General features: G+C 45.0%; 2 protein-coding genes across 4 annotated transcripts in view; one reads left to right on the forward strand and one right to left on the reverse strand.

Moving 5' to 3' along the window:
- Nucleotides 1-12,282, reverse strand: DCLRE1B (DNA cross-link repair 1B). Of its 3 annotated transcripts, none has more exons than XR_014008303.1 (6): nucleotides 12,147-12,282; nucleotides 10,850-11,049; nucleotides 10,592-10,757; nucleotides 8,794-8,976; nucleotides 3,543-7,561; nucleotides 1-2,858 (listed from the first exon to the last, which is right to left on the reverse strand). XR_014008303.1 is itself a non-coding variant. In XM_081194715.1 (5 exons), the coding sequence occupies exons 2-5, from the start codon at nucleotides 11,036-11,038 to the stop codon at nucleotides 6,318-6,320; spliced, it is 1,782 nt and encodes a 593-aa protein (XP_081050841.1). In that variant the 5' UTR covers nucleotides 11,039-11,049; nucleotides 12,147-12,282; the 3' UTR covers nucleotides 2,890-6,317. The 3 variants fall into 3 exon arrangements, 1 of the variants encoding a protein (XP_081050841.1); XR_014008304.1 differs by having other exon boundaries at nucleotides 3-1,251; nucleotides 3,286-7,561; XM_081194715.1 differs by lacking the exon at nucleotides 1-2,858 and having other exon boundaries at nucleotides 2,890-7,561.
- Nucleotides 12,265-12,503, forward strand: part of AP4B1 (adaptor related protein complex 4 subunit beta 1) — an 18,342-nt gene continuing 18,103 nt past the window's right edge. The window contains exon 1 of the mRNA XM_081194706.1: nucleotides 12,265-12,384. The gene's annotated coding sequence lies outside the window, so the exon portion shown is untranslated. The remainder of the gene's footprint in view (nucleotides 12,385-12,503) is intronic.

A 12,503-nucleotide genomic window follows, 5' to 3' on the forward strand; every position in this document is an offset into this window, starting at 1 on the left:
ATTTAGCAGTTGCCCAATAATAATAGATCTCTGAGCAACGTACACAAATAATAAAAAAGCAAACAACAAAATTACGAGCAGCAAAAAAACAGTAAGCACACCTTGCTGCTGTTGTATTACTACTAGAATAATGCCGGGGTGGCAGTACAGGGAAGTAAAGGTTAGTTTAAAAAACAGCCACACTGCTAAGAAGTTATTTGCATCACCTTTTCACAGATCAGAAAACTGCTGGGTGCATAGGCACATGCAAGCATGCTCGCACGCACACATGTACATGATAAAAAAAAATCATATCTGCTCAAGGCCGTTAATGAGGTTGAGTCTTCTTAAATCAGTTAATGTTCTGGTGGGCAAAACTAATGTCGCCTGAGGGCGGTTTTAGCATGGGAAGAAGGATGTTGGTGGACCAAGAAGTCAATATCTACTTCCCAATACGTACAATCGCCTGCTGTCAAGTCCCATTACAGTGGTACCTCGGGTTACATATGCTTCAGGTTACAGACTCCGCTAACCCAGAAATAGTGCTTCAGGTTAAGAACTTTGCTTCAGGATGAGAACAGAAATCGTGCTCCGGCGGCGTGGCAGCAGCAGGAGGCCCCATTAGCTAAAGTGGTGCTTCAGGTTAAGAACAGTTTCAGATTAAGTACGGACCTCCGGAACGAATGAAGTACTTAACCTGAGGTACCACTGTACTGCCGAAAAGGAACACATGCTCTTTACTTCAGCAGCTGGCAACTTTGGAACCAAGTGCCATCACTCTGGGGTTTGGTTTGGTCAGGCACTACCAGTTTTTCACTTTGCTGCCAAAGTTTGGATATTTAATGAATACAGTTAAGGATATGCGTAGGTTCTTAACTGTGGATCTGTTTAATTAAACAACTGGCAGATTTTTTGAGATGGGCAGACCAGAACTGCTATTTAATGTTAAATTCGGAGACATCACATTACTTATATTATCTGTGCCGCCCATTATTTTGTGAAAACCACTCTCCTTTGATGTCAGGGTTGGATTCAGAAATAGGCCAGCAACAAAACGCTAAATCACCCAAGGCCAGTGAAGTTAACTCTTTATTCAAGGAAACATTCCACAGCTCTAGCCTAGTGGTCTCAGCAACTCTCTCTAGGTCTTGCCTGATGAAGCAGTTGAAAGGACTGAAGTTCCCTGCCTTCCTAGTGCCCACTAGGACTCCTTCTTTCCAGGGTCTTTCGCATGCAGTTTCAGGCTCTGCTGGTTTCATTTCTTTGCATGTTCTAGGAGACCAGGAGGGGAGGGGAGCTGGTTACAGCAGGAGAGAGAGAGAGACTGAGACTCCTTGGCTTCTTCAGCATCCTTCCTGTCTCCACCCTCTCCAGCCCTGGTTTCTGCCTTGGAGTCTGAACTGCGCTCTGCCGCAGCCTCTTCCTGTTCACGAAACCCTGGCACCTTTTCAGCTTCCAACACCACCTCCTCCCAATCTGCTCCTTCTCCCTCTGACCACTCATCGTTGTCCCACCCCAGTTCCCTGGCTCTGAGCCTTCTCCTCCTGGGGTTTCTCCAGCTGGTGGCTCCTACCACCTCAGCCAGCCTATAGCATTTGAGCAGCCTTCACCTTGTGCCCTCCAGATGTTTCTTCTACAACTCACAACAGTCTCAGCCATACCAGAGAATGTCAGGTTGGTGAAGTCTGCCACCACATGTGTCTCAATAAACTTAGCTGTAGGCACACCTGTTCTCTCTAGCTTCTGGTGGCCAGTTTAGATTTTCAGCATTTCATTTCTTTTTGCATTGCTGTATAGATTGCTGTTTTTTTCATCCGATTGTAAACTCTCTTTGGAGTCGCTGCCTCTGAATGCCTGCTGCTAGGAACCACAAGTGGGGAAAAGGTGCTGTTGTGCTGAGGTCCTAGGGTTATTAAACACCAGCCACCAAGCTGACATTTCCAATGAGTGTCCTACAGCCATAGTCAATTTAGTACAGTGGTACCTCGGGTTACATACACTTCAGGTTACAGACTCCACTAACCCAGAAATAGTACCTTGGGTTAAGAACTTTGCTTCAGGATGAGAACAGAAATCGTGCAGCGGCAGCAAGAGGCCCCATTAGCTAAAGTGGTGCTTCAGCTTAAGAACAGTTTCAAGTTAAGAACGGACCTCCAGAACGAATTAAGTACTTAACCCGAGGTACCACCATACTCATCTGTAAAATTGGCATTTTGCTTACATTGAATATCATCAGACTCCTTGTTTGGAAAGACCCTTTTGGAAATCTTTAGAATGTGCCTGGGATCTTTGGATATGTAATTTGGTGTGATCCTCAAACTTGTCCAGTTTATTGTTCAGTGCTGGTCCTGGTTAATATAGGAACTAGGTAAATAACTTCAGTTGCCATGCAGAACTTTAAGGAACTCTATTCCCCTGCACTGTGAAAACTATCACTTTAAAAAACAGGAAACCAAAGGCAGAAATAAAGAAATGTTCAGTCCGTAAATCAAAGATTTTTAGAAAATGCATATCTGTCTATATGCTTGTTAACACATTTAAATAATTTTAAGACTTGTGTTACACTGCATACCTACCAACCCACTGGAAATAAGGCTTTTCGTGTATGATAAATTAATAGTCCAGCAGTTGTGTTCTTTAAGAAAACAGGGGTTTATGCCATTACTTTTTAATTTGTCTAATATTTCATCACATCTATTTGACATATTTCTCCAGCTACACTGCCTGGCAACACTGGTTCAGAGGTATCTTCCCAGCATCTTCTCCAGCAAAAACTAGGGAAAGAATTTGTTTTGTTTCCCTGCATTATTTCAGGATTCCCGTTTTCATTTTTCTTATGTATTTTCTACTGCACATACAGCGTTCTGTGTCTGCTGCTTCTGGGTGAAAAAGAATCATATTGATCTCAATTAGGTTCTCACCAATTATCTCCCACTCCTGCAAAACACTGTGTCTGATGCTGCTAACCTTCACCTACGACATACTCACCAGAGGTGCATTTACATAACCCACCCCACCTTCTGCTGCATTTTGCATGCTCTCCTAGTTGTGGTTTTTGCATTCAGCTTGGAAAGCTTCCTCATTTGCTTTATTACAAAACTGGCTTTAAAACAAGAGTCAAGCTCTTGCAACAGATGCCCTGCTATGCCAAACCTCCACTGAACTGTGAGGGGTAGGGAGCAACCCGCTTAAAACTGGTGAGAAGCTCAGCAATGGAAAATGCTAGCAATAGGCAGGAAAACTTCTACATAACCCTCAGGCTTCCCCCTCCCCAAGTGCCACAAGGTGTAATTAAAGAGGGCCCACCTGGGCTGGGATCCTAGGCTTTCATTTCTGAGCTGCCATTGCTTTGAAAGCAATGATTACTTTAATACCACTGCTGATTACATAAGGGATATCATACAGCAGGGTGTGGTGTTCTGGGAAAGAACTACAAGTACTAGGAAAGCAAGCAGCCACAAGCAACACCAAACATGCTACTATCTCCCAGCAACTCTCTTGCTGATCTTTTTCTCGTTCTAAAGCACACTGGTTTTGTGGCAGAGAGGATGGTTTATACATACTGTTCTGTCCTGCTGTTGTAGCACACGGGTTTTAGTGTGCCAGATGGCTTCTGACCAGCAGCTATTTTGCAGCCATCGCAGTGACAAAACTCTGAAAAATCGTATTTTCAAGGGCATGGCAAAACACTAGGCATATCACCAGAAGATGGGATAGTCCTGGAAAGCAGGAGATAATGAACCCATATGACTATCTGCCCCAGCAGGCCTCCACATAATGGCAATCTCCTGGGAGGTTCTTCCATTTGCTAGCGAACAATCATGGCTGCACTCCATTTGACTAAACTCTGAAACAGAAACATTATAGAGCTGGTACAGAGCTCAGTTCTAGGGCCAAATAATTTCTTAGACTATCAGTGCAAAGACTGTTGTTCTTCTTCTACAGCAAAATAAATTAGCCCACGTGGAGACCAGGGCAACTGATAACCCTGTCTGCTAGAAATGAACATGAAAGGCAGCTCATTTATGCCTAAAAGCAGCAGCCACTTTTGTTATCAACTTGTCCCTATACAAGCTGACTTAGAAGTAACAAGGTTCAGTGGGACCAACTCCTAGGAAAGTCTGTAGACAATTGCTATGCACAAGTCCCCTGAACAATCTGTGGCTTGTTGTAAGTTGTTTAAAATATAAGTAGTACTGCTATCAGGGGCATGGTAAGCAGGAGCCTTCTAAAGGACACAGTGAGACCAAAGTATGAAGCAAGTTTCATAAAATCGCTATTGGACCTGTTGTGGCAAGGATAACATCAAATGCCACTGCCACAAGGAGCTTACATAATATGGGGGTTTTTTTCTTTAAAAAGTAATAAACAAATTGTTACTGATTTGTGAAAGGATTCAGACAATGACCTTCAAGGAAACACTTTTGTTGTATGAAAATTCCTAGTACGGTAATTGTCTTTGGGAAAATGCAGTTCTTCCCCCTAATAGGTGCACCATGGCTCTTGCAAATGCCTTCTGGAAAGAAACTCTAGCCTGCTTGCAAAGCCTGGACACTGGCCATGATAACACATGGTGATAAACAATTTAACATGTGTGTATGCCTATGTTGTTAAACCATCCTTTTAGAAGTGTTTTAATTTTACTTTTACTTTCTTTAGAGGCCGAGTGCTCCTCCAAGGAACCACTCAACCATGGGAGCATTCACCTAGCCCTCAAAAAGGAAAATGACATGTCCCAGCAATACCCCACCATTTCCTAAATTTTATGAGTCGGATGTGCAACAAAATGATGTGGTACTGAGTGCCCCTGTTCAGTATTCCATACAATCATGTCTTCTTCTTGGGTATTCCATTCCCCTGCCTACCTAGTTTTCAGGATTCCACCCCCCCTCCCACCCAAAAAGACACTCAGCATTCTGTTGTGACTTGAGTATGCTCAGTCCTCCAATGAACTGGAGGTGTTTATAGAGGGGGGTGTCCTGTTAGGTCCCCCCCCCCCAAAAAAAATATTTTTTGTACTTCTGTAAATCTTGGGAGTTTCCCCAAATATTCTCTTTCGCATCGATTTTGACTATAATTCTGGTCAGCAGCCTAGTTAGCCGCTTGGGTGCCTGGGGCAGGGCACTCATGAGATGGGGCAGGGCATGCCAGAATTCTAGTGCCCAGGCCCCATTCCACTCTGGTGCTCTGCAGACCCGCGTTGCTTTTTTCAGCAACATGGAACCTGCTGGGAGTCCACCCGCCACCTCCCCCTTGGCTGTAGAGCCTGCAGGTGCCCGAACCACCACATCATTCCCAGGAGAGACGCGTGGCTCAGGTGTAGTAAGTACTGCCCCCCACCCCCCAGATTCTGGTGGTACTCACCAGCTTTATTTACTATCAGAAGGAATGCTGGGAAATGCTCTCCCCTCGCTAACACTGGTGTGTATCTTTCCTTTTAAAGCCCTAAATGGCCTCGGTCCAGTATACCTGAAGGAGTGTCTCCACCCCCATCGTTCTGCCTGGACACCGAGGTCCACTGCTGAGGGCTTTCTGGCGGTTCCCTCGCTGTGAGAAGCCAAGTTACAGGGAACCAGGCAGAGGGCCTTCTCGGTAGTGGCACCCACCCTGGGGAACGCCCTCCCACCAGATGTCAAAGAGAAAAACTACTACCAGACTTTTAGAAGACACCTGAAGGCAGTCCTGTTTAGGGAAGCTTTTAATGTTTAATAGACTATTGTATTTTAATATTCTGTTGGAAGCCGCCCAGAGTGGCTGGGGAAACCCAGCCAGATGGGTGGGGTATAAATAATAAATTATTATTATTATTATTATTATTATTATTATTCCTTATATTTGTAAAAACCCATGGTTTGTTGATAAACCCAACAGGTTAAACCCCCCCAACACCCACCATAAAGCGTTTATACAATATTCTCCTGTTGCCAACGGATTTGGGCTAAGGTAAAGATAGAGCACACGCTGGCTTTGATCATTATGTTGATAAGCCCCAAGAATTAACAAGCAAAGCCTCAAACTTGGATGCAGAAGTTTAACACTGATTTTACCAGTGTCTCTTATGGCCAATGAAACCTTTTTTTGCAAAATATGAGACCACTTCCCCCAGCAGTGTTGAGGAGGAAACAACTATCCTATCTTGAAATTTATATACCAGCCATACACTACTGGAGTTTTGCAGAGTTTTGTTTTGTTTTTTTAATTCAGAAGAAAATAAACTTTACTAGAAAACAACAGTGGGTGGAATTCAAAGTAGCGTTAAGGAGATCGCTCCCATCACCGCAGGCATTTCTGCTTCTCCCTCTCCTCCCCTGCCCCACACACTGTTATGGGGGTTCTCCTCACCTCCCAGAGCCAATTTGGGGAGGGGGCGAAGCTGAGAGAAGCCCTTTTGCGTTAGCAGACGTCCTTGCACTGGCTGCTGCTACTTCTGCTATCCCAATTGCAGATTTGCCTTCCTCGTTATTCCATTTTCTGTCTTTTCCTTTTTTCAAGTAGTTATCGACTTGCCAGTCGAAGTGTTGGAGAGAAAGTTGCTTTGGGATGTTGAGCGGAGATAAATCATATTCCTGAAGGAGACCTTGGGGAGCCTGTTCATCGACAGGCTGGTATGTTACATCTGCTGGAGAGGCGAACGGGTCATGTGTATCAATCTGAGCAGCATGTGATGTTGAGGGTACATGGTTCTCCAAGGCCAGATTCCCCATACATTCACTGCCTACAGAGGAACAAAGCGTTCTTTCTGCATCCCTTTCAAACCAGGCCGATGTATTTGTGTGTTTCAATGTCACAGTTGCCTGGCATTTTTGACACTGATTGACACCACTGCCCTTCAGCTGATGTTTGGAAGATGTCATAGATTCAGACGTTACTGCTCTCTGGCTCTCAAGGTTTTCTCGTTTTGCCGTTATGTCTTTTTGGTCCTCCTCAACACAGCCAGATTGAGAGCAAGGGACAGTTTTCTCCACGGGCTCTGGGCAGCTTTGCTGGGAAATCTCTGCATCACAGCCATTTTCACTCTCACTGCTACATATTTCTGGGGGGTCAAACAAAACCCCTTTGGGTACATGGTGAGAGATACTCAGTTTCAGCCGTTTTGAGGGCCTTTCCCACTTACTGTTTCCTTGCTGCATGAATATTTTCACTGATTCGGGGACTTTGGACTCCAGTGGTGTGCAGTTTTTAGCTGTCAAGTATTGTTGGAAATACATCTGACATTCTTCTTTCTTTACCACCGGGATTATAGAGCAGGGCTTTAGCCAAGCTACAAATTCCAGCAACTCTTGGAAAGATGAGTGGTCTGAGTAGGGAACAACGTGGATGTCAGGGTGCTGGAACTTCAGCAGCCGACTGGTAGGGAGAACAGCTATGGTCGGATGGCTCTGGTTCCAGCAATTCATATTTGCTTGGCGGATTTCTGAAGAATCCACAGCATGAATCCTACCCATTCCTTCCTCAGAGGTGAACACGTCCTCCATCTCCAGCAGTTTCATAAGTTCCAGTTTCTGGGGACTTACCACAATCCAGGTGCCAAATTCCTTGGCCAGTTCCACCAACAGCGACTCTTTTCCTAAACTATAAGTACCTAGAAGAGGACAAAGAACTGTAAACATTTCAAAGGCCAGACGGCATGAGGCACAGTGAAGTTTATTCAGCAGCTAATAGTACCTTAATCTCAGGGCTTCTGATACAGCAGCAGCTTAGCTGTTACTCTGGAGTTCAAGGCTGCGTATACACTATATCTTTAAAGCACAGAACACAATCTTTTCCTCAAGAATTCTAGGCACTATTGTTTACCTCTCAGAGAATACAGTGGTACCTCAGGTTACATACGCTTCAGGTTACAGACTCCTCTAACCCAGAAATATTACCTCAGGTTAAGAACTTTGCTTCAGGATGAGAACAGAAATTGTGCTCCGGCGGCGCAGCGGCAGCAGGAGGCCCCATTAGCTAAAGTGGTGCTTCAGGTTAAGAACAGTTTCAGGTTAAGTACGGACTTCCGTAACAAATTAAGTACTTAACCCGAGGTAGCACTGTAATTATTCCCAGCAACCCTTAAACTACAGTGCCCAGAATTCATTGTAGGAATGTACATGGTTTAAAGGAATAGTGTGTACATTTTCCAAGTAATTCTACCCTGTCCCCAAGTGAGTCCCTGCCCCAGTGGTTAATGATTCTTGCGCTACTAAACCCAGCTATGAATTTATCATCCAGATTTTATGGATTCACATCCTTCAGAGTAATTCACTGTACAGGATCGATTTTCACATATCAATTTGGGGGAGATGTGCTTGTAAACCTCACTTGAAAAAGGTAAGATTTCTTTAATGTCCTAAGATTAAGGATTCCCAAACTGTGGCCCAAGGACCACCAGCAGTCCACAAATCCAGGTAGCCTGTGGAATGTTTGTAAAAATACAAAATCATACAGCATTTAGCCTAGCAAATTGCAATTACTACAACAGGCAGAAAAATCTTGAATTGGTTCATAAAGACCCTCAGCAAATTTCAAGTGGTCTGTGGGGGAGAAAGTTTGGGAACCGCTGCATGAGGTCCATACTTGTGTTCCTTTCTGAACAGCCACTGAAAATTCCAGTGTGTTAGCCACCCTGTTCTTCTGTTTTCTATTCAGTAGTTTTGAAACTGTGCCTTAACCAACATAAAGATGGAGAACCTGTTGCTGGACTCCAGCTCCCATCAGCCCCAGCTAGCATGGCCAAAGATCAGGGATGCGAATTATAGTTAAGCAACACCTTGAAGGCCTCGAGTTCCTCACCCAGTTTAAGAAACGTCTTCCAAACCTATTAGGACTGCTTACCAATCTTAACCTGGTGATGGGGGTGGGCTCTGATCACCTCTTTGATCTGTTCAGTGGCCTTTTGCCGGGATGGTATGACAATATCGGGGTGGCAGTTGGTATTGTCCAGGTAGAGGCTGCTGATAAGCTTTGAGTTCGTCAGAGCTGGTTCCTGTTGCATGCTGGGAGTGTAGCGGAAATCACCTGGTGAGGCACAGATGTCACATACCCGTCAGGGGAAAGCCACTTGAAGGGTTAAAATGGAAATTACAGTTCCAAAGGACTAAGCTAAGGATAAAGCCAGCTTCTTTGGTTACTGTGGAAGAAGTTGCTGCAGCAGAGTTTATTATTAACTGTTTCTATACAAATTTCAAATCTAAAATTATTGCTTTGTTCCCCCTTGTGATACAACCATGATACAACCAGAGTAGAAACCTAGCCAGATAGGTGGGGTATAAAAAAGAAAATAATAGTAATTATTATTATTATTATTAACCATGTGTGGCTAGTAGGCCTGGGCAATATATCAATATAGAGGAGCAGCAGGCAGAGCTGGAGCAGCAGCTGGCTGACACGTTGTCACTAGAAAGCATTACAGGCCCACCATCTCCCAGAACCAGGTGGACCTTAAAAGTAGGAGAGCAAAGAGCTCAAAGACACAGAGGGTACTTAGCAACACCTGTAGAGGTGGTGATGATGATGAATGAGGAAGTGGGAGAGAAGGGGGGGTGGAGATTCACTCGGAACAACCCGATTATCCACGAGGCTGGGTTCTATAGCCTCTCTCTGTAAAGTCTGAAATAAAAAAGAACTGTAAGAAACTTTCTCCCTCATCCTCCTCTGAGCTGTGACCTGCCACAAACCACTGTTGTAAATCTATACTGTCCTGCTCTTCCTCTTCCCTGGAAAGGTCAGGATGGGAGGCTGTCTCCACCACTCCTCCTCTTCTGTCCAGCTCCCGACTTCTCAACAGACTAACATGGCTACCGGTCCCAGGATATGGAAGGCGCATGAGGCCAGCACCTTGCTGAAACTAAGGTCTGCTTGCTACCTAGCTGGAAACCATGTCTTGGTTCCATGACACAAGACAGGCAAGGGGTGTTTCTGCCTATCTATCTCTCTGTGTGTATTTCATATACAGTGGTGCCTCGCAAGATGAAAAGAATCCGTTCTGTGATTCTCTTCGTCTAGCTTTTTTTCGTCTTGCGAAGCAAGCCCATTGACGGATTAGCGGATTAGCGCTATTAGCGGCTTTTAGCGGCTTATCTGCTGATCGGATCAGCTGATAAGCGGCTTAGAAAAAGGGGGGGAGGGAAAAAAAACAGCAGGAACTCGCAAGACATTGTCGTCTTGCGAAGCAAGCCCATAGGAAATTGGTTTTGCGAAGCACCTCCAAAACAGAAAACTCTTTCGTCTAGCGAGTTTTCCGTCTTGCGGGGCACCACTGTACAGTCATACCTCTTGTTACATTCGGTTCAGGTTACGTCTTTTCAGGTTGCGTCCCGCGGTGACCCAGAAGTACCAGAAAGGGTTACTTCTGGGTTTCACCGCTTGTGCATGCACAGACATGCAAAATGCCGTCATGCGCAGAAGTGGCGAATCGCGACCCGTGCATGTGCAGACGCGGGTTGCGTTCCTCTCAGGTTGTGAATGGGGCTCTGGAATGGATCCCGTTCGCAACCAGAGGTACCACTGTATATATAAGCAAGTAATTTTAGAAATAATTTCTGGAAAATAGGCAAGGTGTTTGTGCTGAGAAACAAATTAAGAGATAGCAAAAAGCACAGAGGAAAATGTTAGATGTCTCTCCTCAACATACCTGTGTAAAGGATGACACCAAAGTAACCTTCAAAAAGGAACATGACAGATCCAGGACAGTGGTTAGCATCTATCAGGGTCACAGTCATAGTCTCTCTCTGCATCTCATCTAAGGCCAGGACATGGCTGTCTCCAACTTCCAGAGGGTGGATCCATTTTTCAGCCACCTAAAAACAGAATGAAGGCATGGCAGAGTCAACTGTAGGCATCCTCTAAGTTAAAGTGGTGGAAGATCACACATGTGTGTGTAAAGATCTACCTTCAGTCTAAGATGCAGAATTTGACCAGTAACCGGAGAACAATAAATTGGTCGGTTCCACGTGCTGGAAAGCCCCACTGTATGGTCACTGTGCATGTGAGAAAGAAAGAACAAACGAGCCCTCCCAGCTTTTCTGATATTCCAAAAATCCACCGCAATGGGTGTGCCTGCGATGAGAGTTCCGTTCATCAGTCCAGCTCCTGTTAAAAGAAAGGGGGAAATTCTGAATACCAAAAACAAACAAAACCACCTCAGAAAAGTCAAGGGTGGATGGGGGCATCAATAAAACTACTAACGGCCTTAGAACTGGATGAACAAGAAATAAAAACTGAGATACATGTTTTAACAGGAATATAAAAATTCACAAATAGAGAGATAAAAAGAGAGACAGGGGTTGGGATAGTGGTGCTTACAACCTTATCCTTAAATGTATTCAGAAGTCCTAAATTTTAGCAGCTGGTAATTACTTAATTTTCTAAATTCAGGAGAGGTTAAGGTGTAGTTTTATCACTGCCTCCTTCAAGCAGGCCTCTCCCACAAGTAGGCATTCATCAACTGCCCCTGACAGGTGTGCTCCCTCTGCTAGTTTTTATCATCCACAAGGGGCAAAAGGGCAAGGGGCCAAGTGGTTGCTCGGAAAACAAACCAAGCATCTTGTTCACATCCTCAAGCGTTACCAACTAAAACTCATCCAACACAACAGGATGCAAATGAGTCACAAACCGCTACCTTTGGTAGCTACCACATCCTTCAGGCCAGACTGTGAGAATGAGAAAGGGTGGGAAAAGGACTGGCAGATAAGATTATAAGAATATGAGCTCCATAGGATAGAACTTTGATACAAACTAGTATGACGGCCTAACAATTTGGATTGAGAAGCAACAGCAGGTAAGATGAGGAAGCAGGATAGTTGCAAAGGGGACTCTAAAATTACAGGAAGGTACTGTACTGGAGTGATTGTACAATGGACACCTACTACCCTTTGGAACTCCCTGCCTATGGATACCAGGCAGGCACCTTCACTGTACTCTTCAGCGCCTGCTAAAAACATTTCTATTTATACAAGTCTACCCAGCTGTTAAGAAAGTTTTAATCTTTTTTTAGTCTCTTCTTGTAACTTTCCCAATTTTATCGTTTTATGTTTGTAAACTGCTTTGAGGGTGCATACATTTAAATAAAATAATACACGTTTCACATCCGGTCCCAGAAACGCTTGCCCACTTCGCTCCGGAGCTCTCTCGGTCCTGTCTCCCACCCCAAAAACCAAAAGCTGTAGCGAGGAGTAAAGGGAGCTTACTGTGCTACTTTGTAGGCCTTCGGCACAGAGAGCAGGGAAAGGGAACGGGCGTCTCCCTCCCGTTGCTAAAATGCTTTGCAGTCAGCGGGTTGAATCGGAGCGCCGGTACTGGAGAGCTGCTTTCATTTTTGCTTGCAGGGAAGATCGCCAGGGTCTCCGCCGTTCGGATCTCCCTCTGCACCGTCGGATTTTCCCGCCGAAGAAATCAAAACAACTCTCCCGCTCCCAAGGCGCCAAGGTAGAAACACAGCGCTTTCTGCGAAACGGAAACAGGACTGCGCCACATGCTGGTGGAGACCGGCTTGCTAGGAAGCAAACGCCCCGTGTCCTACAGTTTGGGGACGCGCGCAGGAGTAG

This window comes from Podarcis bocagei, assembly GCF_964188305.1.
Source record: "Podarcis bocagei genome assembly, chromosome: 5".
Classification (NCBI taxonomy): domain Eukaryota; kingdom Metazoa; phylum Chordata; class Lepidosauria; order Squamata; family Lacertidae; genus Podarcis; species Podarcis bocagei.